A 26947-nucleotide genomic window follows, 5' to 3' on the forward strand; every position below is an offset into this window, starting at 1 on the left:
TTGTCTATTCACCTCATGGAGTGTGCATCCGCAAACCAAATGCTTTGATTTCATTGAAAAGTCAACCAATATCTGAAGTTATTCTCCCTAATCCCCTACTTCTGATGCAGAAGGGTGTTGGAGGTTGTAGCAGCTATGTATGATTCGGCTTCACCCCATTATCACAATAGAGTGGCAGAATCACCACACGAAAAAAGGCTCAAACGACAATCAGGATTCTGTCAGCCATCTTTTCCACATCAGAAGGATGCTTTCAATTCGTACCGAAACCATCAAATCTCTCAAATGCTTACCATTTTTTCAAACATTCATTTTCATCGGTTTCATGATCATTTTCATCGGTTTCATGACCCCTTAATTATTTAAACAAAAATTGATTTTATTCTGTCATACAGAATTTTCAAGTCGCTCAAAAACTTTCAGAAGAAACATTGTCAATCTGATCATGACAGCTGATTTTATCAAAAAGATAATCCTGACAAAGCATAATTTCCAATATTACTTTATAAATATTTAATAAATGTGAGAATGCCATGATAACGACAAGACAAGATGGGACCTCCAAGCTCGCCCTGAGAAATAATACAAGCTCTTGTCCTCTAATCACTGGATATGAGATAATTTCAATTACCCTGGGGGTGCAGTTTTGATCATAACGTCCACAACATCTGCCAACAATTAAAGACAGCGGTGATTGCCTGGAATATATATCAAGAGAACAGCCCTGATTGTTTTTGTGTTGGAGGTCACTGACAGGTTGAGTCATGGAGGCCAGATGTAAACTGCCACAATTATATCTGTCCAGCTGATTTCCATATGGTCATTGCCAATCAAAGGAGGTAGCTGGTCAGTGCTGAAGATGGACTGCCTGAAATTGGGCCCATGGGATTGATATGATAAGTATAGGTTTCTGATTGGAGGAAGTATTACACAAAATCAGGACTTTCCGTGTGGGAGGTCAAAGGTTACATTTGTGTGTTCTTCCTTAAGTCGGATCCCTGTCAGGGGAGACGTAGACATGCTTGCCTGATTATTTTAGCTGACTTTTTAAAGAGATCTGAAACTTTTTCGCACTTTTAAGACCCATTTAACAGTCCTGTTTATTTTCCTTTGATGTTTGTTTGCATATGAGGAAATAATTTATGAGAAACTTTATTACTTAACAAGATACCTCTGACTTGATTCTTACAAGAATTTCATCAAGTTACCAACTCAGATTATGATTTAAATAATTTAAAGCAAGGTACAATTTCAACATCCAATATTTCTGTCAGTGTTCAAGTCACTATTACAGACACATCAGTAAAATGGCTAAGCACAAGAAAAGACAAATTTAATTAAGAAACCAAAACTAAAATTTGAAAATTAACTTCAAAAAACTTTAACAAAGCCCAAGAAAAGACAAATTTTCAAAAAATACTAACAGACAAACCAACATGTTGGTTGTTTTGAAATATTTCTTTGTAATATAACTTAAACTGCAGCGTCCAATACAACAACTGCCCCTGACATGAGTAAATAACTTTGCCCTTAAGTTTGTTTAAAGACCACAATTAGCAAATATCGACAGAACCTCTCCTCCCCCTTCTTGGAGGCCTACAGTAGAGATGCTGGAAAAAAAATTGGTCTTCCTGACAAGACATTTTGACAATTTCAATTTAGAACAAAAACTGCAAACCTTTACTATTAATTACAAGCCAAAATAACCTTGGGAAATTTACAAGACTTTTTAGGTCCACTGTTGTTGCACAGATGAACATTTCCTCTGAGCTTAATTGGGATTAAACAGCCAATCAGCATTGCAATTTCTCACAAGTTGAAGACAAGTAGGCAAAGTGATACCTGTCAAAATGACGCCCAGTTTAGAACTGTCAAAAAGAGATAATTCAGGGAAATGAATCTCCCTTCCTCGATTCACTGGAAACACCTGGTCAGAGAAAAAATACCTCAAATATTTGTGCTCCCCTTGTGAAAATTGGCTATCTGTAGACTCAAGACAGTAAGTAAATTGTTTGGCAGCAAATAAAAACAGTATAATACAAATATGTAAACATTATAGTCCTTAAATTTCAATAAATTTGCCAAACAATTTGAGAAATGTTGGGACTTATCCCAACATCAAACTTTCTATTTATTTGCCACTGAACTAATGGAAGCAAAACTAGTACTTTTATCAAAATAAAACAAAACAGTTTCTAAAAAATATCCTGAAACTTCAGAAATGATGTTTTAAATATTGTTAATCAGTGAGGCTGAATTTGCAGCCAAGAAATCACAATGGCCGCCTGGTGACCAGCTCCTGGGTGGTCGTGTCCAGAAGATAGTAGAGAGGCTAACCGTTTGCCCACAGATTTGGAATTTCCTCTAACACCTGCACATGAGAGAATACATCAACATGGCACATTTTTCTAGTATCTATATCAGTTATTATTTCTAGACTCGGTGAACACGTGTCCCCGGTTGGCCTCAGCTTTGTCTTGCTGGAGAGAGGCCCTCTGCCATATGATTTCAGCATGCTAAATATTAGAGCAGGACATTTTTCACATTTCCCCTCACATGAAAACACCTTGGTAAACAAATTCCTGGAAGGAAGGAACATTTTTCTTTGCTACTTCATGATCAAATAATAAATGCACCTGTTACTATGGTAGTTTGGCAGCCACACTTAGGCTTGAATACCCTCGTTGAAAATGTCACTCATTTTTCATGCCTGAGGTAGATGCATTTTTACCAATAAATCTTTCTTATCCATTGTAATTTGACGCTATCATTACATTCTTACAGCTAACTTAAACCATACAGCTATCCCATCCCGGTTTACAGCTTCAGATAAAGTTTCTGACATCATGCGAGAAGCTCGAACATGAAGCTTGAATTATCCCCGCAATGTCCACTTCTAGATAGATACACACTGTGTGCACACCCTGACCTTTCAGACTTGTTTTAAAATGCCAAGGCAAAATTTGACAGACTGAAAATTATTGCTAACATTCATAACACAGATGGGGGCCATATGATCCACAATTGCCAGTCTTAACACTTCCCATATGTAGGCAAGTTTCGTCAAAACTAATATCATAATAGAAACTTGTCACCTATAGGCTATGACAAATGTTCTCATTAAAATGTTTTCAATCTGTGAAATGTTTGACTTGTGGATTGAGAATATAGGTCTGTGACCTTGAGGAAATCATTGCATCAGCTGATGTTAGCCACATTTGTTAATTTTAAAATGACAGGTGGGGGAACAGATTAAATAAAGATGTCCTATATTATTTACAACTCAATGTGTTGAATCAATGTTCAAGTTTCACATAACAACCACCATCGAAATACTGTTCAGCAGAATTTGGAAATATTCAAATACTTACAATGACCAATCAATCCAAAATAGTTGATATTTTATTACATCTTATAACATTTATTTTCATAATAAACAACCAATTATATTTTTATCCTTTAAAAAACTTAACCTTTAGTTCTGAAGGAACATCTTGGAAATCGTATACCTCTGAACTATCACTACCATAAGATCAAACACAATGACTTGACATCGAGTAGAAATTATATTTTTCTTCTGCCAACCGCCTAAAGGCAACTGTCAGTATCCCCCACATGTATTGCTATGATATTTATCTTCTAGGCAAACTGACCAATGAGTGCGAAGCGATGACCATGTGTTCGATCGGTAATGGTGCTGGAGTGATAATGCACCCTACAACTTCAAACAGAGCAGGCTTAAGACGGGGCATATGGAACATTTTGACACTAGGAGAACCGATTATAACGAGATTTCTTGTGTTTCCTTGGGAGGAAGGAGTGCAGTCAACACCTTGGAACTATCTCCATTTCGTCCACCAATATCTTCAATAATATCAGAACACCTCTCCCAATCTCTCGCCGCAATTAACACACACCAAACATCAATCATACATGTGGCCATTTTGATGTCTTGGACTTCCATTACTATACTCCTTTCTTAAATTACAATCCTTGTTAAATATTCATTTACCAACATAATTGAAAAGTAAATGGAAAGGCCAACATGCCAGGCAATAATTGCCCCGTTTCACAAATTTCTGAAAATTGACTCCAAATTATTTTTTCGGATGTGTATATGAACCTGGAGCACATGAAAGAAGAATGATTCAACAATTCTTTTTAAAGATATACTTGTAACAGCTTAATTATCATCTATCTTCAATCAACATTGCTTGTAACTTTGACATCTACATTTTTGTCACTATTTCAAAGATAATAAGTCATCAAAACTGAAATTTCATAAAATTTAATAAAATCACAAAACCTGTTTAAACACGATACAAAGTTATATCAAAATGTACAATCTCTTTCAAACACTAACAGTTTGCACTCACTATGATGTCAAAACCCTTTCAGGTTCTATTGGTCCGATATCAAGACCCATAAATCTTTCTCCAGGAAATCTACCCTTACTTATCAGCACAAAACATATGGTTCACTTCAACACAATTTTCAAAATACACATGAAAAAATCTGCCATCATATTTTCCTAACAGCTGGTTTGGATCTCTTCTTCCTCCAGTGTTAGTTTGGCAAGAACAAGCGATATTTAGCACCAATGGGTTATATATACACACAGGCATACCAGTCAAGATAACAGCTGTATTATAACAATGTCCAACTTCCATTTTTATTCCCTTTCAAAATAAAAGACCAAATCTTGCAAAAGAAAACTGAACCATAATGAGAATCATATGTTTTCCTCCAAACACTGACTGACTACAATAGATATGAACAGTGTGCATGATCAACATTGGATAAAAAATTGTCTGCATACATATATTGCTAGTTTATTAATACATTTATTATCAGTCTGTTAACAATGGAGCAGGAAACAGGAGAATATTTACCTCATAAGGCAAATATCAATTTAACAGATTTTTCATCATTAGTGTCATGATTTGAACAAGAAAGATGAAACGATATGAAAGTTGTAAGGAAAAGAGAGCAAAGTAAATAACCTTGACCTGTCTCTGTGTACATAAATTTCTGTCAATTCTGTTGATTTTCCCAAACCTCCAAGCTTAAAGTAAAACATATTAAAATTTCCAAAAGAAGAGTTCAAAGTTACAAACTTGAAATTGTTGCACTTACTACCAAGAATGTTTATCCAAAAATCCAGAACAAACAAACCTAAACAGATGAAACAAAACTGATTTTATTTCTGTTTTGATATTCCTTCCAATTCGTGTGACACTTTGGTTGAAGAGTGACACCTGGCCAATGTTTCACACAGACGTTGTGTGATATTTGTAAGTAAAAAGGAAAATGGCTTAAAAGGCAAATAATCTGGGATATCTAAAGCACAATTTATCATTATCCTTTACATCTCACAGCTAATAAACCTTTAAGCTTATATCTTACGTCAAATACATCACAGATAATATCAGAGTTATCCAAATGCAAATATTCCTCTTTCTTAAATCTCTTTTGTCATTGAGGACATGAAATGAAATTTTACCTGTTATAACATTGCCTCATAATTCAAAACTTGATCATAAATCTTCATAACCATTTCAGTTTACACAAACATACCGTCTCCAGACAACTAACAAATGCTCTGAGTTGTTTGTGGTCTCGAACAACATTGAACACTTAAATCAAGTCAGATCCAAACTAACATTAAATCAGAGATCATGTTAAAATTATACCATAAATCAATACAATATAAAATACAGGTGTGCCTCGGACTTAACTGCTTGAGAGTTTAGGGTAACTCGTAATTCAAAGAAGTATTCAGGAAAACGCCACTGACAATAGTGCAGTGTATAACATGACCTTACGAGAGGCCCAAATGGGGTGTGTATACACCGATCAAATATTGCATTAATGTCTGTGATTGTCTCGGCAGACATTGATATCCCACAATCCTCTTGCAGACACACAAATGAGTATTCGGAGCCATGATTATGAATAAATTCTTGAAAGCTGATTTAATGTTCTGCTGACCCCATGAACAATTATTCCTCTTTGACCTGTGACCTCTCATTTCTGTTGCAATGTTCGATGATGACTTCTACCGCTCAACCAAACTGCCAAGGAAACTTTCTTTTACAATGTGGAGACAATAGGCCAAGAAGGTTATCTTGAGAATATTATGTGCAATTCACGCACACAAGGATGTTGGACAATTTATATGACTTATAAAAGATATCAGAATAATTCTCTTCATGGCTGTCAAATTTGTGAATATCGCTAAAACTGACAGATTAATCCTGGTTGCCAGTTTCAGGAACTACTTTGTGTGCTGGGATACGGGTGAAATGAGTCAGGCGATTTAACAGGTCAGGGGTTAACGGTATCGTGTGATTTATTTAAAAGGGTTAAGTTGAGTGTGTGTGAAAAATTCATTGCTCAAGTCATTTGTTACATTAGCTAATATCAGACTAAAACCACTTTTACATACTGTTGCTAAAGAACTCCTCGTAAATCAGGCAGCTTTGAAGTTTTACTTACAAGTTAAAGCTTGTTTGCTTTACCACAAAGAAAGTGTGAAATGTTAGCCTGGAAAATCACAACGCTCAAATTGTGAATTTATTTGTATGGAAGAGATATTGAAACAGTATGCTAGTTCGTGTCGGTTGCTATTTATTTCTATTGTGAAAGTTATGATTCATCCTTGGGCTATACATGAAGTAGCCACATTTGTATGCCATATGACAAAGTTGCTCAAACTTATGCTCATGTTACTTTTATTCAACTAAACATGTAATATCATTGTTATTTCCTTTTTTTTCAAATAAAAAGGTGGAGTCTATTCTCATCTGTTACAACAACTATCCCAACTTTGAACATCACTAACTGTCCAAGTGACTGATCTTCTACAAATACCAAACGAATGTATGTTATTATCAAGCGTAATCACCTGACAAAATTAAGAGCATGCCAAGATTCTTAGTATTTCCTCATTAATCTTGCTTCTCTACTAAGAGAACATTCTAGACTTTTATAGATGAGAACTTGTTATACACAGAAAGTCGTCCCACAAGTGGCCTGAGATATTTATCTTGTCAATTAAAGTACACTTAATGACCAGCCTATGGCAAACCTGAAACCAAAGCTCGTCATCAAAACCAAATTATCCGCCCTTTACCCAGCATCCTTCACTTCCTACATACAAACACTGGTCCTGTATGAACACTTAACAACCCATCCTCTTTGAAGAAAACGTAAACTGAATCAAAAGCCTTAGCATAATGCTTTGTAATAGGCAAGTAAGCTCGCAAAATGATGCTTATGTCAAAACTTGGCCAAAAAAAGTTTCAGCGTGTGTGTTATAGCTTGGAGCTGGTGCCAGGCCGAGCAATGTGCATTCTCGGAAACTCAGGTCTGGGGTATAAAATAATATTTTATCATATTCCCTGCTCATTATTTTAACTTTGATACAAGCTTTGATCCATGTACTTCAAAGTAAGCAAGACATATGTATAATTATAAGAAGTCGCAGGCTGAAGGCTTGTGTTGAAATTCCCCAAAAAGACGTATACATGCACATTTCTCGTCTATGTTAACATCCCCTAACATCAAAGGGAGCTGGCATTTGTTTACAAAGTATAAAGCTAGCTTGACTATGTCGGGCTATGGCAGAAGTTCACCACTGACACAAGCAATCAACATATTACTTTATATGTCACTTCAAAAACCAGTCTTTTTCTTTAAATATAAAATTTAAGAGAGATGATATTCATATTTCAAAAACTGACGTCTCTTGGGAACCCTCATGGCCCTTTGACTATTTCACAGAGGTTTTAATCTTAGTATTTGAAGAAAAATAACAGAGTTGAAAGGCATCTCAGGGGAAATTGACAGAACTCTCTTGCTTAAAAAGGTAAAAAAAGCCATTTTCAACATTCTCAACATCTTGTTAACTTAAATATGATTTGACAAATTTTCATGTTTCAAACTAAGATCAGAGTGATCCTATTTATCTGTTACTGGAAATGTCAACACCTTTGAACTAAAAGTACCATAGATTTTGAAGCAAGTGATTTAAAAACTGATTAATTCAAATTATTACATTAGCAATATTCAAGTGCCAATCATTCAAAACCTGATCCATTTCATCTCGATTATCCAAGACCTTTAAGAACATTTCTTCAATATCTTATATTCTTTAAACATATTGGAATAAATCATGTCAAATATTTTAGACAGATTCACAAGATAAATGCTACCTCACACTCCTACAAATATATAAGAAATCAAACGCAGATCAAAAAAAGTCCAGAATAAATGACACATGTCCTTTTAAGCCTATCCAGTTCTTCGTGATCTGCGTCATAGTAGATGCTTTGGATTACAATGAAAAAACAAGCAGTGTTTGATAATTACATATATTCAGCGGAAATGATGGACTTCTGACACATCATCAACTGTAGAATGTATCCAAGCATCTCTTGCCATCCATTTCCCCCACCCTCGGTAAACAAAGCCAGGATCCAGGTTCAGTATTTAGTTAAAATATTGCGTTTCACAACCAACGGGGCACAAACACGGCAAATTTGTTATCACGTAGGTAATTGAGTAGCTTCCTATCCCAGCCAAATAATTTCTCTACTGAGTCATGAAGATATGTTTGTATATGAGAAAACATTTCCTATGGTCTGTGTCGTATGAATCATAGCACACTGCACCTGTTCCTTACCCACACCTTAATTCTCTCAGCAATCCATATAAATATGAAATATATTTGTTCACCAGGACGACGTATCATCCATCTCCTTATCTGTGGATCCTATTGTTCAAAACTGACACTCCCGTGGTTATTATAATTCAGAGAGTGTGTGCTTAGTGTATATGAGCATGTTTTGATAATCCAGACCATGAAATATACCCTTCAGTATCATATGCTTGTTTTGTCTATTATGTGGCTGGGGTCAGGTTACGTTCTTTCATCGAGCCTTTGCTATCACTGGACTTTTGTGAGAGGCAAGTATACTTCATTCTGAGAGAATTTTGATACTATTAAATATTTATGGCTGTTTTACTGCCTGGGATGTATTGATAAAAAACACCTCTCGCCTCATGTACATTAATGTACAATATTTCATTATGAAGCAGAACTTGAAAAATATTTTGTTTGACATGAGTAATAAGATACTCTCCTAAATACATAATTTAAAGTCCCTTCTAAATAAGTGCAAGGACAGAATCAGAATATAATACATAATTTAAAGTCCTTTCTAAGTATGTGCATGGACAGAATTAGAACATGTCAAAATCTGGGGTCAAATACAATGTAAATTATCCTATTCAGTTGTTACTTTTAAAATCAAGAATTGAAAATTTGTCGGAGATTTGGTAAATTCCCGAATAGAAAGTACACTGTTGGTCCTTTGAGAAATGACAATCTGTTTATCAAGGTAATCTACAATACACATGAATTTGTGACATTTTTTTCAGCTGCCTACAAAGACAATGGAAGTTATTTGCCAACAAAGTGCAGAAACATCGTACAGAGGGATGATCACGTTTTAACCCTTTCTCTCTTTAACGTCTTCTGACCAGCCAATGAGGAACAAACAACAAAAGCACAATCAGCTGATTTCAACTGGATTAAGTTTTTTCTGGCCAAACAGGCCACTCCGTATTATGAAGTCCATTCATAAACACTAGGCAAACTCACAACATCCATGGGATGTGTCTCAGGGCCTTGTGTGTGCAGACCAGCTATTTGTTATGAATAAACATTACTTACTTAGAGAAGCATCTTAATACATAAGACAAACAAATCTATGACAAATGAATGTGACTTTTGTACACGAAGGAATCCCAGAAGCTAAAACTCTGTCGACCATGTTTGAGATACTCCCAACCTATAACACAAGCACGTTCACGCCTCCATTTGGTTCAAAGGATGTGACTTTCCTGTTGAAAGGAGTCTTTCCACAAAAGTCTCACCAATAAAACAAATCTGTTTAGTCATGGAATTGGGACACTACAATTTCTCTATTTTGGACACCAAACTTTCACAAATATGCTTAAAACATCACAATGTGCAGTCTTGCATTTTAGCGTTGGTTTGGAGAAAGTTAGCATTTGAAACAATAAAAAAGAACCCAACCAAATGAAAAACAGAACAAAAATATAGTTAGCCTGTTAACTATTAATTCTATCGTTACAAAGAAAGAACCAAAACAATGATTTATATATGTAGAAATATTCAAAAAGTACTTACTCGTCCCCCTGTGTCGAACTTCAGGTGTTGATATGTTCATGCTGGGCATCGGCGGCATCATTGGTGAAGTGGAAACAGCAGCCTCTTTCTGAAGCTGGCTAAAAGCAGAGAGTCCAGAGAGTCCGGACAGTCCAGAAAGTGCGGAGAGCCCAGAAGATGGGAGCGGGGTTGATAAAGCAGGAGTCGTAAAAGTAGAACTACTCGATGATGATGAAACTGCCTTTTTCGGTTCCTCTGATGATGGTGATTCCTCTTCTTTCTTATCTTCCGAATCAGGAGCAGATGACTCTTGGGTCTCTGAACTGGGAGGATCGGAAGGGGTCAAGGTTGTTTCAGCAGAGGTTGTTGGTGGAACAACCTGTTGATTTTGTTGAAGTTGCCCAGTTATGAGCTGCTGCTGCAGCTGTTGTATGAGCTGCAGTTGCACAAGTTGTTGCTGTTGCAGACTATATAATGTTGCACTCATCATTGCCAAGTCTTGTGGCATTAAATTGTTCTCCGCAAACTGAGCAACAGCCGCTTTCGTCTCAGACATAGGTTCAAGAGTCACATTTGTATTGGGCAAGAATGGAAATAAATGAGGTAGTTGTGACATTAGCTCATACTTTGATTGGGAAATCATTTCACTGTCATTGTTAGTGTCCTTCTTCTCTTCGTCTTCAAAATTGTCATTCTCATCGAGGTCCTTTTCCCCGTTCACACCCAAACCCATACCATAGCCCTCTTCTGACATGTCTACAGAGTCAAGGTCATTGACATCATTTTCATCTGAGCCACCCTCAAGGTCCTCTGGTTGTGACCTTATGTCATCATCATCATCATATTCTATTGATGGGGATTTAGGCCGAATTTCATTATCGCCTGGTCTGTTTTCCGCATCAATCATGACTACAATTCTCTTTTTTGTACACGTCTGCTTGTGAGCAATGAAACCTTCAAGATCGAGAAATTCAGCCCTACATTCGCCACATACATGGGCATCTTTAGCATTGGGTGCTGGCATATCCGTAGGAGTGGAACCTGAAACAGCAGAAGAACTTTTAGACACAATGCGAAAATAACAATTATTAAAACCAAGTAACACTTAATTTTATATTCAAATATAAACATCATTCAGCCATGAATTCATCATTGAAATCCCAGACTGAAGTCATTAGAAATATCACTACTTTTGTATTAGTGTGAACTGTTGAAACTTTTCTTGGTTATCAAAAAACACCAACTAAATATACCACAAAACACCTGAAAATTCTTAACATACCAAATAAGGAAAGATACAACCTGTACTCCAACACCTCTGTTTGTTCATGTGAGCTACAACCAAACACATTTGTGACATCCGTGATTGAAATAACCTCATATTAGGTTCAGATGGGAATCCAACTTGTTTCAAGTTCACGTGTAATTGCTACTGACATTTGAATTATCAAATAACAAAAATATGGAACCTAATTGTTAAGCATCCATTAGCTGACAATGTTCTTTAAAAGCAAGTTATTTTTGCTAACAATCCTTCCGAGCTCAGACCTCGTCACATAGCTTTTATAAATCTACCAAATTGTAAAAGCAAATGACACATTAATTGTCAGCATACATCATATATTTACTTTATTTGATCAAACTCCGATGGCCGGATGAAGGAAACCTTTTGGTGCCTGCATAATTCCAATATATGTTATATTAATCGATGTTCTTTATCGTCGATCTTATTAAATTTGTATGTATGACATAGCATTGTGTTCCCATAGGGATAGTTTGATTGCCTAATCTCTCGGGAGCGTATTACACATTAATTCAATATCTCCTAGTGTAAATGAAGACCCTATAGCTTGAAACACATAGACCGGATTTTTATTGTCATAACACAACAGATGCATGGAACCAGCGTCATTAGTCGTCATGGCAACAAAAGTGTGTTTGTTCCACAAAATATTCTGTTGTAAAAATGGATGAATCGGCAAAATAAATACTCTGTACTGGCAGATACAAAAGCGGCCATATTGCGCAAAAAACATGTCAGACTTGACGTTAATTGGAAAGACCTGTGCTACCAAGTGTACATTAAGGGCAAAACAGACAAGTAAATGGACATAATACGAATACATGCAATATGAATTTTATCCTTATGACGAATAACTATCCCATGACCGTAACTACCAATACAATAACAGTAATTATCATATGTTTACAATCAATAATACTTGTGTTTGACATAGCTAGAAAAGAAGTCAAACGGTCTCTCATGGTCACAGACCTGAAAAGTCTCCTTGTTTAGGGTTCCCTGTTTATTCACTTAAGCCATTTTAGACTAAATTAATTATTCAGGTACCTAGTGAAAAGATCACAAAACAGAAGTGCTGAGTTCATGAGACATTCATAATTAAATCCTGTGTCTGTTAATGAAGCTGACGTTGCCATCGGTGGCAAATGACGAGGTGGACACAATAACCCTGCTTCTGTGAAAGTTACACAGAGACAGGCAAATCAACTATTGATCATGGTGGTGCCTTCAATGAAATGAAAACAGATCGCATCCCTGCAAACCAACAAATAAACAGCAGGGTTTTACAGCATTTACATCATCCATAGGTGTTCCTTATAAATGAATTAAGAAACAATAAACTATTAAAATATATTTCAAAGTTTATTGAATGATTTGCATGTTTCTGGTTGGTTTGAAATTTGAAATTCAAAATTCAAATTTAGAAACCTTCATTTTCACAAACTGTTTTTGTACTCTCCTAAACAACTCAAATTCACAGTCCTTCTTTTAAAAATCAGCTTGTCTTAGTATGATTGATTACAAAGAAGCACACTTTTTGTTTCGCCATTTTAGTCATATCCACAAGGACCTCAAAAAAATCTTTGGAATATTTCTCATCCATATCATAATTACAGAGTATTTCATCAAAACTGTCAACATAATACTGGGGGTAATCTTTTAAAACCGTTTCAATTTTATTAATTTGAAATTAGTTTCTTGCGAAAGTTCCTTTTCAGATTAGCTTCCCGAAGGTTGCATTCTTTATTTAAATCCATTAATTGAGTTTGTTTTCTGCAGTAATTGTCACCTTAAGATGCTGTTTGATTAAATTAACCTGTGATTTTGTTGGAGAAGCCTTTTCATGAGAGATAGAAGAGTGTTTAGAGAATGCCCTAAGGTGGAGGAGGATGGGTCGCGTTAATTTGGCACATCTGTCGATCATGAACGATCTCACTGCAAATAGTCCTAGCTGAGTGCAGAAAAATGACATCTTTTTTGTAGCATGGAAAATAGGGCTATTGTTGTAGCATGTTTTTCATGGTGACGACACTGAGTACAGCATCATGGGTAAAGAATTAACAGAAATATTACGCGAAGGAAGTAGTGACATCTGATCATAACATGAGCGTTTTCACCATTTCTTGTCATCAAGTGAAACTTTATACCAGTTTCATAATATTCAAATCAGTTTGGACACACATGAAGCACGGTTAGTTTCGCACTACGAGCGTCGACCATGTGCAATAATACGGTCTCGATTGCAGCCTTACGACTTAACAGTGTCAAGTTGGAGAGACGCCTATTCTTCCCCTCCTTGGAGTATGATATCTATTTACATTTATGAATAACTCGTCTCAACTCTCACATCTACTTATATTAATGCTCCACTGAATCAACAAAATTCCTCTCGACTATGAGACGTCCCGTGAAATATGAATCTGCGATGGGGTATTGTGTGGGTAGACGGCAGTGACACACACGTTGATGTGTCACACAGTTTCAAATGTTTCTCCGTGGCCATGTGCACGGAATCATCCATGCTGTAAGTTGATCCACAAAACCAGAACTAGAAGTGCTGCTCTAAAAGGGGCTCAACATGCCCCTAAACGTCCACTCCTAAAGCACCTCCAGGCACCTGAACCCCCCCCAAATATCCAGTCATTCTTTTGTTACTTTTTCAAACAATGGAAGTCAATGTATGCATGACCAACAAGATGGGTATCGATTTTTGTTTCTTACATTTGTCAATGTCAAATCTAACTAAAAGAAAATAAATGTCCCTACTGTAATATGCAAATGTTTATCAGTTCAAACATAAACATGAAAAAAATTATTTGTATTCAATTAAGCAACCAACTGTCACAAAAACCAAAAATAATTTCAAATCTAAACACACCATATTGGATTTCTTTTTAATATTCTGCAATCAATAATTTTGGGTCACCAAAGGGAGTTATTCATCCTCGAAAAATGTAATCCCCCCACTTCCCTGTTTTCTAGCACTCCTTTCTCCCCCATTTTTACACAGGCCCATTCTCCCCCTAAACCTGGTATATTTACACTGCAGATTAAACTGAACACTTCCATCTTTTCTATAACCCTCAATTGATATGACCTAGAGCACGAACACACAAAGCAAGTGTTTGTATTAGAAAATCTGATTCCCTTTTAATCAATTATGATATGAAAATCATATCTAGTTATCCTTTAACTAAATGCCAAGGCATGTCTGCAGGCTTGCAATGGACACGAACTACCTCCAAGTGTCATAGAAGGCTGTAGTGGCATCAATAGGGGTATGAAACATATACTTTCTATCTTCTTTGTTGTGCTATCGTGGAGGTATCTTCAATACCAGCTTGTGTCGAAATGACACAATAGTCTGTTATGTCAACATATCGGCGAGTGCCAATTTATGCTGTACTGTTTGCATTTTGACGGCAAACAGCATGTCGGGGAACTTTCTTTTCACGCGCATTGTCTGCTAGTAATGCGTGCTGTGAGCTCGAGACCCAAGACTGATAACTCTTTTCAGACCTCGCCACAAAAGAGCACACTTGGCGAAACAAGTCTGAGGCAAGAGGTCAACGCTATTTAGCATTAGATTAACACTTATTGTTATCCCATGTTCCACTCCAAATACTCTGGGATAACACAGTCATCTGCGACAGTCCTGAACAATTTTCATCTAGCAATGATCTTGGGGTCAAATGTCTATTAAGCTTATCCTTCCCATAAAATTGAAAAACACCTGAAAAATTCCATAACGCCTGGCATTTCAAAAATGTTCCAGCACATTTAACATGTTATGAGAGTTCATTGCATGAGGTTGTAGGCATAATGTCTAAAGCAATATTTCTTACCATCCTAAAACATCTGCATCAGATAAATAATTAAGGGCTCAAAATCTCATTAAAGAAAAAAGCGGGTCTTGGAGTTTTCCCACAAAACTTTCAGCTATCTTCATAGCGTATCAGGTCTTAGAAACGAGATGGGCAAATTGAGTGTTTGGTTGTAACCCTTGACCAGAAGTGTCTCCCATTTTGCCGGCAGGATTTGGCTGGTTAGCCATGAGGTCAAAGGCTAGCCAGCTGCACATGTTGCAGTGACAGGCACTGGTCTAACATTGCACATCACATTGTAAGTGGGCCGCTTAGCACCATGCCTCTTCAACAGAAGCAGCAACTCAGCCAGGAATGTACAGTTGACATATCGGCCAACTTGTCTTCAAGAAATTTGTTTCTGATGTTCTAACGATAACCTTTGGGGAGAAGCCGAGCATCTTTTTCTCACCTCCACAACAAGAGAACTCACTGATTTCCTTTACAGAAGAAATTTACATACACCATTAACTGTGTTTACTGCGGCTGAGCTCTAGTGTGGAACAGGCATTGAGATTGATGGGATGTTTAGATACACAAATAACTGGACATCTTCACTCTGGTTGAAACAATTTCTATCCCATTTCTTTGAAGATGCATGCATATCTTCTTAAGTCTTATTCCATCACTAACAGACAGCACGTTCTTCACATATTGTTTCAAACACTCGTAACTATAAATATCCTTGAGGAAATGAGCTCATATCTGGAGACGAATATTTTTTAAAGATTCTTAAATATTTCTTAATGTAGATTTAGTGTCTGTCATTTCAAAAAAGGAACGAGACATTGTGAAATTTGCAATTTTCTCTAAGCATATTTTTTGACAAAGCAAATGAGTTATCCTGATTGTACAACTGAGAATACAAAGAATATGCCAATCGCAGATCATACACAGATGCAGCAATGTTCTGCCCCGAAACAGTGGTAGTCTTCTGCCTCAGAAACAATCATACCTGGCTCTGATCCAGTGTTCTGTTACCAGAGAGGAAAAACAGAATCATTTGTGAAATCATAAATTCTTTTCTCTTTCATCACGAGAAAATTGAAAATTCAGTTGGAGAAATGTCACTGCTGGATTCCCAAACCCCTGCTATTCAACTGATAACCCTCAGATAGGCCCAACACCAAGGCTGTTCCCCATCAACTACATAAGGGGGAGACACCGGAGGAGGGGGAGACTTCACATGGGAAGGGTATCCCCAACATTTTACCTCCCACTCAACGCAATTTGCCAGCCTTCAGACCAGGGGGTATTGTGCTTTTGATAAATATTTTGCATCCGAGTGAAATTGGCAAAGACTTGGCAAGATATATTAGGCAAGGTGTGATATTTCATCGGTGAAATAAGCCACAATTCACGGCCTTTCCTGACATTTTAAAATACTACAACAGCTGATAACAAGTCAAATATATTCTAGACCTATGTTCGAGCAGGATTTTTGTTCTTCAAATTACACTCCAACAGGGCTAAATATGTTTGATAATTCGTCCCTACTCCTTCTGCCTGTTGTTTAAATTACTTTAACTAAAGCAATTTTCCTCGCTTGCTGCACCTAATTTCTTTCAAGACAGAGATGAGAGCAAGAAAAGATGTTTTTTTCAATTGGCAAGAAAGCAAGACAGAAAACAATATTTATATTTAGTGTATACAATCTATCAAATTTCTAGGCAGCTTCTCAAATTGAAATTGTGCGTGTTTGATCAGATGGGCCGCCAGACCACACACTCGGCTTCACTCACATCCCAAATATCCTTCCCATTTTAACAACTCAGGAAATAGCTAGAATCGCCTCAATTGGCCATCTTTTTCCCTTTAGGAATCCCCCTATCAACAGTGTTGCTGAAGAAGGTAAATTGAACAGTCTGGGTATAATTTCTCATTAAATTCCTAATTCAAACCTTGATGGTGTTGGTTTTGTTGGACTGCTTCTAAAACGATTAACTGGAATCAATACTGGCCTATATTTGAATGTTGCACTTGTCACTAGCAACTCTCAGTAGAAAATACACCTGGTTTCACATTGAATCCAGCAGCCTAATGAAAAACAAAAAAACGCTTAACATTTCAGAAATAACAAGCATGTGTTTTACGCTAAAATCTGCATAAGAAATGGAACAATCAACACCCACATTGACACCCAGTTGAAAACAGCCATGTTAAACAGACATTGGACAAGGGGGAGACAACCACAAATAAATATATAATGCCACCCACTAACATGACAATAGCACAAACAAGTATCAAATATTTCAGCAGCATTAAAAGCAACAATGACAACAATTTCCAATGTCCCTACCCGAATATTCTTGAAAACAACATTCCAATCTATTTCAAAGCATTACACCAAGGCCACCATCAAAACATATTTTAGTTTTCCTTAATCTGTAATTATATATCAGGTACTATCATAGGTTCATCTGAATCTTTTGCTCCTCTCTATTGAAAATCTCTGATGTGAATGACCCCCCAACAATCAGGCCCATCCAAAGTCTCTGTAACACTCCTTGGAGCGGTCAGTCTGGGCATTCACACTGGACATTCACACGCCCCCAGGCTAGGCAAATCTTATTGAAACTTGATGCTTGGTTAGATATACTTATTAAATTACACTGTAGCAAGAAATCCCACCCCCTTTGTTACTGAAAGAGCTGACAATGGTCCTAGGAATTATATAAGTCTCATTGTTGCTTACTGCACAGGTACATATTTACCTGGAGAGCTGATGGGGTACCTATTGTTGAGAGGGTCAAGGAAATGGATTTCTTAAACCCTATCAATGGGGAGACTGCCATTTGACCATAAAACCATAGAAATTCTGAACAAATATGAAATGGAGGTTTTATGCCTAAATAATGGCAGGACATTACAGTGGCTTAAATACTGCTTGGTTGTTCTCATTGCATCTTCTAGTTTGGTAAATCTTACATAACCTTATCCATATTCCCCCTTGGGACATGACCATCTACTAATATATCGTCCTTAACAAAATTAAGTGAAATGCCAACCCTATATCACGACAGCCTATTCAAATGAGAGAATAATAAGATGCTTCATATTCAGCAATCAATGACCTTTCTTTTGAAAGGCTTTCTTTTTGAACAATGGTGGCAGGTAATAGTACAGCCCTTCAAGACTGGGGCAAAGTCTCTGCATGTTTCTGCATCGCTAATTCTCCCCTGTAGACTCTCGGCCATTCACTAGTGGTCGGAAAACACGACAAATTGAGTAATATATGCCTGTCTATTGTACTCAGTTATAATTTGACAAACAATTAAGTTTCCCCCATTGTTGTGTATGAAAAACAAATATTTGACACTGGGTTGCATGAATATACATAGACATTGTTGGTGTGCTGGAATGCTGTGTCGAGCATTACGGACTTCAGTTAATCCTCCGAACATGTGCCCCTGTTCAAATACATACCATTAGTCACATTGGTCAAATATTTATTTGCCAATTCCTATTGTGTGGAAATATTGTAATCATCTTTTACCTATTTACTTATGCGTGCTTATTAAGATTGAGGTGTGCTCTCCACACTACAAATGCTACATCAGACTGATATTCTTTGAATGATTTAAAAAAATGTAACAGACAAAGAGTCTTCAAAACAACTGTGAAAGAGACTTAAGTTAAACATATCTTACAGAAAACAGTCATTTTAAAAAAGAAATTAAAATACTATGATAACCGAGATACTCTGTGATTTTTATTAAAATGAAAAGTTCATTTCATAAATATAAATATTTTGTCCCCTTCTAACAAATACATAAATCAGAATACTTTGAAAGAGGTCATAGTGAAATGGTCACTTGAGTGTTCTGTTTTAAGTGGAGCTGATTTTCTCAGAAGTCAGAAGAAAGACATACATTAAATACATATCGGTACCTATATCGGAGGGATCAGACATGATATATCAAAAGTTCAATATAATAAAACTGAAATCTCCACAGGTGGTCTACCATTATTAATTTCATACATTATACCCCCCATTACTGTCGGGTACAAAACCATTTACCCCCAATCTGTCATGAAACAACTACAATCTATTTAATATAACAGTAACGAGACTAATATTTAAGTGGCAAAATATTCAACTAAATCAACACATGCCACCCAGAAAGGCTAATAACTTTAAATCCCAATAAACCCTTTGCCCGAAATAACAATTTTGATTTAATGGTGGAAGTGCTGATATGGTTGTACAAGTGGTGAACAAGCCGAGCCAGGAAATATGGATTGTAAGGCCTGAAGTATGCCGATAGTGTAGGCTGTTACAAATTATTTGCATGTTGAGAGTGAAAAGAGAGATTTCAATGGAGTAACTGGAGGTGATATCAGGTTGTCCACGAGTTAACATCGACTCTGTCCACGAAAGGAGTCACTTCTGGAAAAGAAGCCTTCTCCAATCTCAACTTTCACTTGGACACGATCACAGCAGCGGCTGCTAGAGACTCGGCAACTAAGGAATCTGGCGTACTTTGTCGTTACATTGCCCCGATGAGATATTGATTACAAACCTTACATCTTTTGTAGTGCGGATCAGTGCACCTTATAAACTATTCCCAACAACATATCATGAAAGAAAACTCGGCCTTTGAGATTCACCAGAAATGAACAGTCTCTATTTCAAAAAATAGCTTTTTTAAGATCAACTTTGGAATACTAATCAATATGTACGAGAAAATGTGTGAATTTTTTTCCTCATTTCCAAGAGGCTCCTGTAGCAGACGGTTCTTTACATATTAAACAGAATCACCAGGAAAATTAGTGTCATATTTAATTCATTTTAAACATCAAATACCAGGAGCTTTAAAAAATGTCATTTTTTAATGTCTTTGATAAATACTTAACTCATATAACTACATGGGAAAAAAGAACAAAAAAGTCATTTCAAAATTCAAATCTTCAAAATTAACATCACTTGTTGCAAAAAAAAGAAGTACATACCAATTTCCTTAATCCTTGCTACATCTACGGTGTCTATTTCCCAATCATTACCTGTCTCCAACTGACAGGTATTTCTATAATTGTCCCAGGTGTGTTCCACATGTGGTCATTACCTGTGGGTGGGGGATCCCCCGACACACCTGAGTGATTCCTCGTCACGCCCGAACAGCCAGGTGAGTGACACCCCTCTTTGCATACCTGGAGTGGTGTTTGGCCATCTCACCTGACAGGTAAGTCCAGGTAATCAATCATTCAATCAGCTGATCACCTGATGCCAACACAACAGCCTAACAAGGTTAAACAAAGTATCCAATCCAGGTGCTTATCTCACTAATTAAGGTAATCAAAGCCAGGTGACCTCATACCTGCCATGGTAGATGGGTAGGGGAGAACTACAGGTGATTTGAACCCGATACCTGTACACAATCTCTCGTTAACCTCTCTCGGAAAAGCAACAGGTAAACAGAGAAGCAATATCCCTTGCTTTATCTCAGGTGATACTCTATTCAATGGACAATCTTCTTGTATTCTCATAAGGGATCTCGATCTAATATGACAGTTTAAGTCCATTAAACACAACTGACCAGGCATTACTGTCATACCTTAAATGTTTAGAGCATTATGTGTTAGATGAACGAACAGTAACAGTGATAGTTTCAAATAAATAAGCATTTCTTAGTCTTCAGAATAATGAATATTTATCATATAGGTTAACCTCTGAAGAAATGTCTTTATTACATTCTTCAGATATCTTATTGCATTGTGCAGAAACCATCATGACACCAGCTCTCATATGTCACATCATAACATAGACAATAAAAGCAAAACTAATGATATTGTCATTTGATTAAACTATAAAGTATTCCCAAAGATATGTTTTTCATTTTAAGTTGGCCATTAACCTAGTATTGTCGCAGAATGCTATGAGAAATGGTATCAAAAACATAATATTTCTCAGCATTATATAGCTGATTATTATACGAAATAGACACAGAAACTATTACAGATTTTAATTTCTCATCATTGCAAAGGATGATAAAAATCTAAACGTATTTTATGATGGTAATTGTTATATATTTGAACATTTAGTTTTCACCTTGATTCAGATTTCTTTGATTTTACTTGAAACCAGTCTGATCTATTGATATAACTGTTTCACTAAAAGCAGTGTTGAGTTTCTGTAGAGAAAACAGCTTTCTTGGTTTCCTTATTAAGGGTCAACTAGTGACCTTTTTATGGTGTTTCAAGCCTTTACTATCTGTTAAAGGAAGTCAGTGCAATCACTTAAAGCATGTAGAGGGAAACAATTTAATTCTCGACTTAAAAACAAATGTGCTATCTCATTAAAGTCTAAAAATAAAGACTTCAACCAACCATCATTAGCTTATGGCAACAAAAACAAATCTGACAGCAATGAAAAAATAAAAAACAATCAGAGTTACGATTTGATTTTGTAAATTTAAAAAACTTAAAATTGTTTTAATATTTAGGATTATGTAAAATGAAATAAATGATTCAGCTTTGTTGCAGCTAGCTCATAATCTTGGAACATGATACACATCTATTAAGCTCAAGGCTGGCCATGTCAGAATCTATTATCAAACTGAAAAAAATGATAAAGGGAAAATGAGGAGTCAATTCCCTAAAGCCTTGAAAATATTAATAGCGTCCAAAGACCTGTTTTAATCTGGCCTTTCCCCAGGGCTAAACAAAGGCAGTGTGTCTAACCCAATCACTCTCTTGTTAGCCATTTTCATATTTTCAACAACGTCACAATTCTCAGCAGAACAGCCATTGAGACATGCCAGTTTCATCAAACAATGCCAAAATTTTCAGATTTCCACATTTCCGAACAGCTATTTGGGAGGATCTCTTGTGCAAGTCAAAGAGATACAACACTTACAATATGGTATAGGTATTCAAAACTGGCGATCTTTTTCACAAACTCGTACCAAACCAGTCTCCATTTTGAGAACACATTCCATGTTATAACCTTTTAAATCATTCATTTCAAAACACAAACTATATTTATAAAAGAAGACAATGTTTTTAAACTTTAATTCAAACAGAAATAAATAGTAAGCTTCATCACAATATGACTTTATTTCAATGTTCACCTACTGATACCTCCCCCTATTGTCTCAAATGCATCTTTTCATTGCATGAACACCAACTTCTGGCTATCCGTTGGTGAAAAAAACAATCACCTGAGAAAGACATGAATGTATTTATCAAAGAAAAGAACTGATTAATATAAATTAAGATTAAAATAACCTGCAGCTGCAGACATGTTTTGATTACAATCCATCAATAATTTATTGTTGATGTAAATTGATCATGTGCCGATCCTTGCACACCTGTGGAAAATAACCAAAAGACATATCTTAATCAAAGATCACAATGACGATTTCTTTTCAAGAAACAAGTTATAGAGCATCAAGTTTATAACAAGGGAGAAATACATTATGAATAATTTAATGTAATGTTGATTAATTTTCATTATGAACTTTATGAGAAAAAGAAAGAGCTTTAATAAATTATGATATTAGTTTGGGTAAATATCTAATCTCCTGCATGAATTTAATAAAGATTATGTACAGTATCACCTTCAGTCTGAACTTCAATTAGTTTTGAGGCCTCAGTTTGAAGATAGCATTAATTTTAAGTCATTTCATAAATTTCAAACAAGAAAAAACAGGAGTTGTAGATTTAGTCTCTTTTCCAGACTGTTTTTGCATAAAATATTTTTTAATGTCAAAAAGCTGTAGTAAAAAACAACTATCGCAAATCGCATCTGCATTTTGTTCTTCTGCAAAAGAAATCATTTTATCATGTATTCAGTTTTTAAAGGCAAGAAATATGGCAAAATTGTGATTCATAAACCAATGGGATGTTCTATATCAAGGTATTCGTTCAACCATAGGAAAGGCGAAATCGAAATGTGCTGGAGAAGTTATGACTTATTCTTTAGATGAGTTTTCCAGAAATATAGAACATTAATGACTTTACCATCGGCACCGAGAACACACAAGAACCAAGCATCTCTCCACAATGTCCTCTTGGTGCCAGCAGAATCATTACTCTATTTCCACTTGATTCAAATACTTGGTCCTTACTATTTGTTGATATCAAATTAATACATTTTACAACTTATTTGCAAACAATTCATTCTTATTTGATGGAACATTCAACATTTTTTGTCTCAAAAAGCAAATGTTATTTCATGTCAGATTTCCAGTCATATGATTAATCTACAAAAATGCATATGGCTTCATTTTTTCAATCGCAAATGATGCTTAGTATATTAAAATACAGAAATCATCTCAATTTTGTACATGAATTCCAATTGTATGTTTAGAAAAATCATAAAATATGCCCCATGTTTTTTTTAATTGGTGACCTAGGATGTATAAATTTCAAACAACAAAAAAGTAGGATTTCCATAAAAAAAATGCTTCTGTTACTGTTGGTAAAGTATTTCACATGACATTCTAAACAGAAATTATAAACTGCAATATGTGCATTGAGACTTGTACTTACATCTGCATAACAGACATACTTGTCCTTAAAATATATATGTACTTGATAAAAAACACCTGATCTTTGAATCAGGTCAAAAAGACAAAAATGAGGGGTAAAAAAAGTTATTTATGTAGCATTTAAAAAATGAACTTGTCATGAAATGTTTTGTCAAAAGAAATTTTACTGCCTCAGTTAGATTCAAAACCAAAATACTCGTCCTTTCCCTGGTAACAAAGTCAGGCCGTACCCACGGCACGCAGGACCGTGGAACTCCTTGCCCGGGTACTAGGTATCTATAAATCCGTCAACACGACAAATATCGGTAAAAGTTACAAATAATCATATCATTTAGCAACGGGCACTAGTCGTCACTCTCTGGGAGTTGCGCGCTGTTGAAGGAAGGCTTCTATTGTGGTGGAGTGTCTTATCAGGGTTTGTGTCGAGATTGCTTTGACAGGAGCCGAGTAGTTTTTGTATGGTTTTGTGATAGTAAGGGTCCCCCTTGCTTATGATTTATAATGGCATTTGTTTGAATTGGGAAATATCGTAAGTCTTACGTTTAGCGCTTTGACATGTCCCCAGCGTGCTGATGGTTGCTGATCCCTCGAAAAATGTATCGAGGGCTGAAGGAGCCGCTTGAAGATTTTTCCTGTCATTAAGTTACGTGCGAAAACATAAGCGGAGAGTATTTTCTAAACAGTTACGTTTCTCTAGAAAGCACTGTTTGCACAAGTAATGAAAAGAATTGCCTGTGAGACAAAGGACCTATACAAAACTATTTGACTTGTTTTAAGAAATGCTTCGTTCCGGCGGCTGATTTTCAATAGCCATTATGCTATCAGGCACTCTCCCATTATGCTGGAGCTTATCCACAAAATGTTTTTCACTGACATGAAAATGGTGTTTTTTAACAACTGCTCACTACTATAAGAATCTGGTTAAATGCCCACGACTTGGGAAATGTCTTGAATCACATTTATCAAATACACCTTGAATATTTACAGATACATGTTCTGAAGCGTAAAAGAACTGACAAGCCGACCGGTCTGATTCTCCAAAGCGCACCTTATGAAATATAACAAGGCTATTCACAAGTCGACACTGAACGAATTCCACATGCTTTTTATGTAAAGATCCGTAATGGAGTCTCTGTGTCCTATTCGCTATGAAACAGTCCACTTATTTTAAATAAAATCACCTCTAAAGTTATGCCTCGCATGAAATATGACACATTTGTTTGTACAGTTTCGACTCATAAATTAGGAGCGTCAGATATTTAGTTTCACATATTTGTTCTATTGTACCCAAGACGCAAAAAATGTCATTTGAAATCATACCTGCACTGGGTGTTATTTACACTAGGCAGGTAAGCCCTGATTGAACACGTATATGCTGTAAAAGTTCGGAAGACGCTACGCCCTTCCGAGCCCCCTCCCCCTCCTCGAAATCCCCCTACCCGAATGTAGATACACTATCAGTGAAGATACCTATGGTACTTAGTCGTCTTATTGACTAAGAAAAGTGTAAGTGAATCTATAGTTAAATTGTTTCAAAAGAAACTCAAATGTAATTAAAATCCCGACGCAAGCAAAAAACTTAACTTCCCTTACATAAACCTATCGATGTGCTTATTCAAAGTGTATGTCCACTCCAAACTTTCAAAGTAAATATAGACAGCATAAAAAAAGTTCGAATATTAGTTTGTTTTAGTTGCTTAAAGTATATGTCATAACTGTCAAGTGCGACTGATAATCATCCCTAAGAAGTAAAGATGTTGATTGACAACCGACACATGAAATAGACGAATACATGTCAAAATGGACATCCTTGAAACAATTGTTGCAAACGGTTTAGCACTTGCACTCCTGGGGTAGGAATCGAAGCCAGTTGTCTGCTATGTGCTAAGTAGCGTCCCCCAAGGCAGCCACTTGACAAGATAGACAGACAAAAAAAACACCACTGAAGCAGACGACACAAACTGACAGCGGTTAGATGGCGGGAGTTTGAAGCGATGTTGACTCGCAATCAGCTGTGCTACCCAGGTAGTTAAACTTCCAACTCCCGACGAATGCCGATGCACGTGTAGCATTAGACTACATGTCCGCGTTGGTTGCAAACAATCGATAAAAAAAATCAACTTACCATTTTCAAGGAGAGAGGCTAACTCCAGTTCCGAGTCCAAGTGGCGAGGATTTGACTGTTTTCGTCGGGACATAGTTGGCAGTGTCAGCCAGACCACTCGATGACAAAACTTGCTCTGTTGTGATATTCCGGTTTATATAGTCGGACCCTTGGTGCGCATGCTCGAATTATGATTATCAACTATCAAATAATGCCCGCTGTAATTATCATAATCAAATTGTAAGAAGACTTTTGATTGGCTTTGATCCTGGTCTCAATTACTAGCCCGCCATGAGCACGACTTGACAGCGGCGAAGCAAATGTAATACTTGAACGGGTTTGCTCCCGTGATAAAGTATTCACGTGCAAATAAAAACATATTGTCTGCTCAGTCCATATCAAAACGTGTTCCGTTCACGCCGAGATCGCTTCCAATGGGGAGAGGGGTGTCTTTGTTACGGAGATAGCCGGGCCACTTTCTTCTGGCGTTACGTAACAGGGGGCAGGGGGCCAGCCCTCTCCTGATTTGTCAGTCTCTGTCCGGACACTGGGCAGTGAGGTCGGGTGGTCACGCTGGACGCTCGCACCTCACCGAACAAACTTTTCTTCTGCTCTGGGACTCACCATCCTACTCATATGAGTCATAAGCGACAACTCTGCCTTGTATACAAAGACAGCCGAGCCGAGAGATCTCGGTAACTGAAGCCGCTGTCAAATTGCGAGGAATGTATCCGTCAGAATTATAGAACAATTTATGAGCTCCGTTCGCAGCAAATCGCCTATTCACGCAGGCTGAAGCGGTACGCTTTATTTATGGTAATAATCCCCTTTTGTACATGCCTGATAATTGGAGAGAGTTTGTTCAAATGAAAAACAGCAACATCGCCGTTGTGCGAGTCCCTTTCTCGATCGCAGCGTTATTAAAAGTCTGCTGTCTGTTTGTGTGGCTTGGGGGGTCGCGGCTCGCTGCAGCTATACCTCTGCTTT

The 26947-nt window shown here is 36.7% G+C and overlaps 1 protein-coding gene across 1 annotated transcript in view; it reads right to left on the reverse strand.

Annotated features, from left to right (window-relative positions):
* The window catches only part of LOC137258540 (sal-like protein 1), a 45869-nt gene extending 19125 nt beyond the window's left edge, over window positions 1-26744 (reverse strand). Inside the window, exons 1-2 of the mRNA XM_067796249.1 lie at window positions 25982-26744; window positions 10220-11239 (exon numbers count right to left, since the gene is read on the reverse strand). Coding sequence (XP_067652350.1) covers window positions 10220-11239; window positions 25982-26054 — 1093 coding nt within the window. The 5' untranslated portion in view covers window positions 26055-26744. The remainder of the gene's footprint in view (window positions 1-10219; window positions 11240-25981) is intronic.
* Window positions 26745-26947: the final 203 nt, after the last annotated feature.

Source organism: Haliotis asinina, chromosome 12 (genome assembly GCF_037392515.1).
Source record: "Haliotis asinina isolate JCU_RB_2024 chromosome 12, JCU_Hal_asi_v2, whole genome shotgun sequence".
Lineage (NCBI taxonomy): Eukaryota > Metazoa > Mollusca > Gastropoda > Lepetellida > Haliotidae > Haliotis > Haliotis asinina.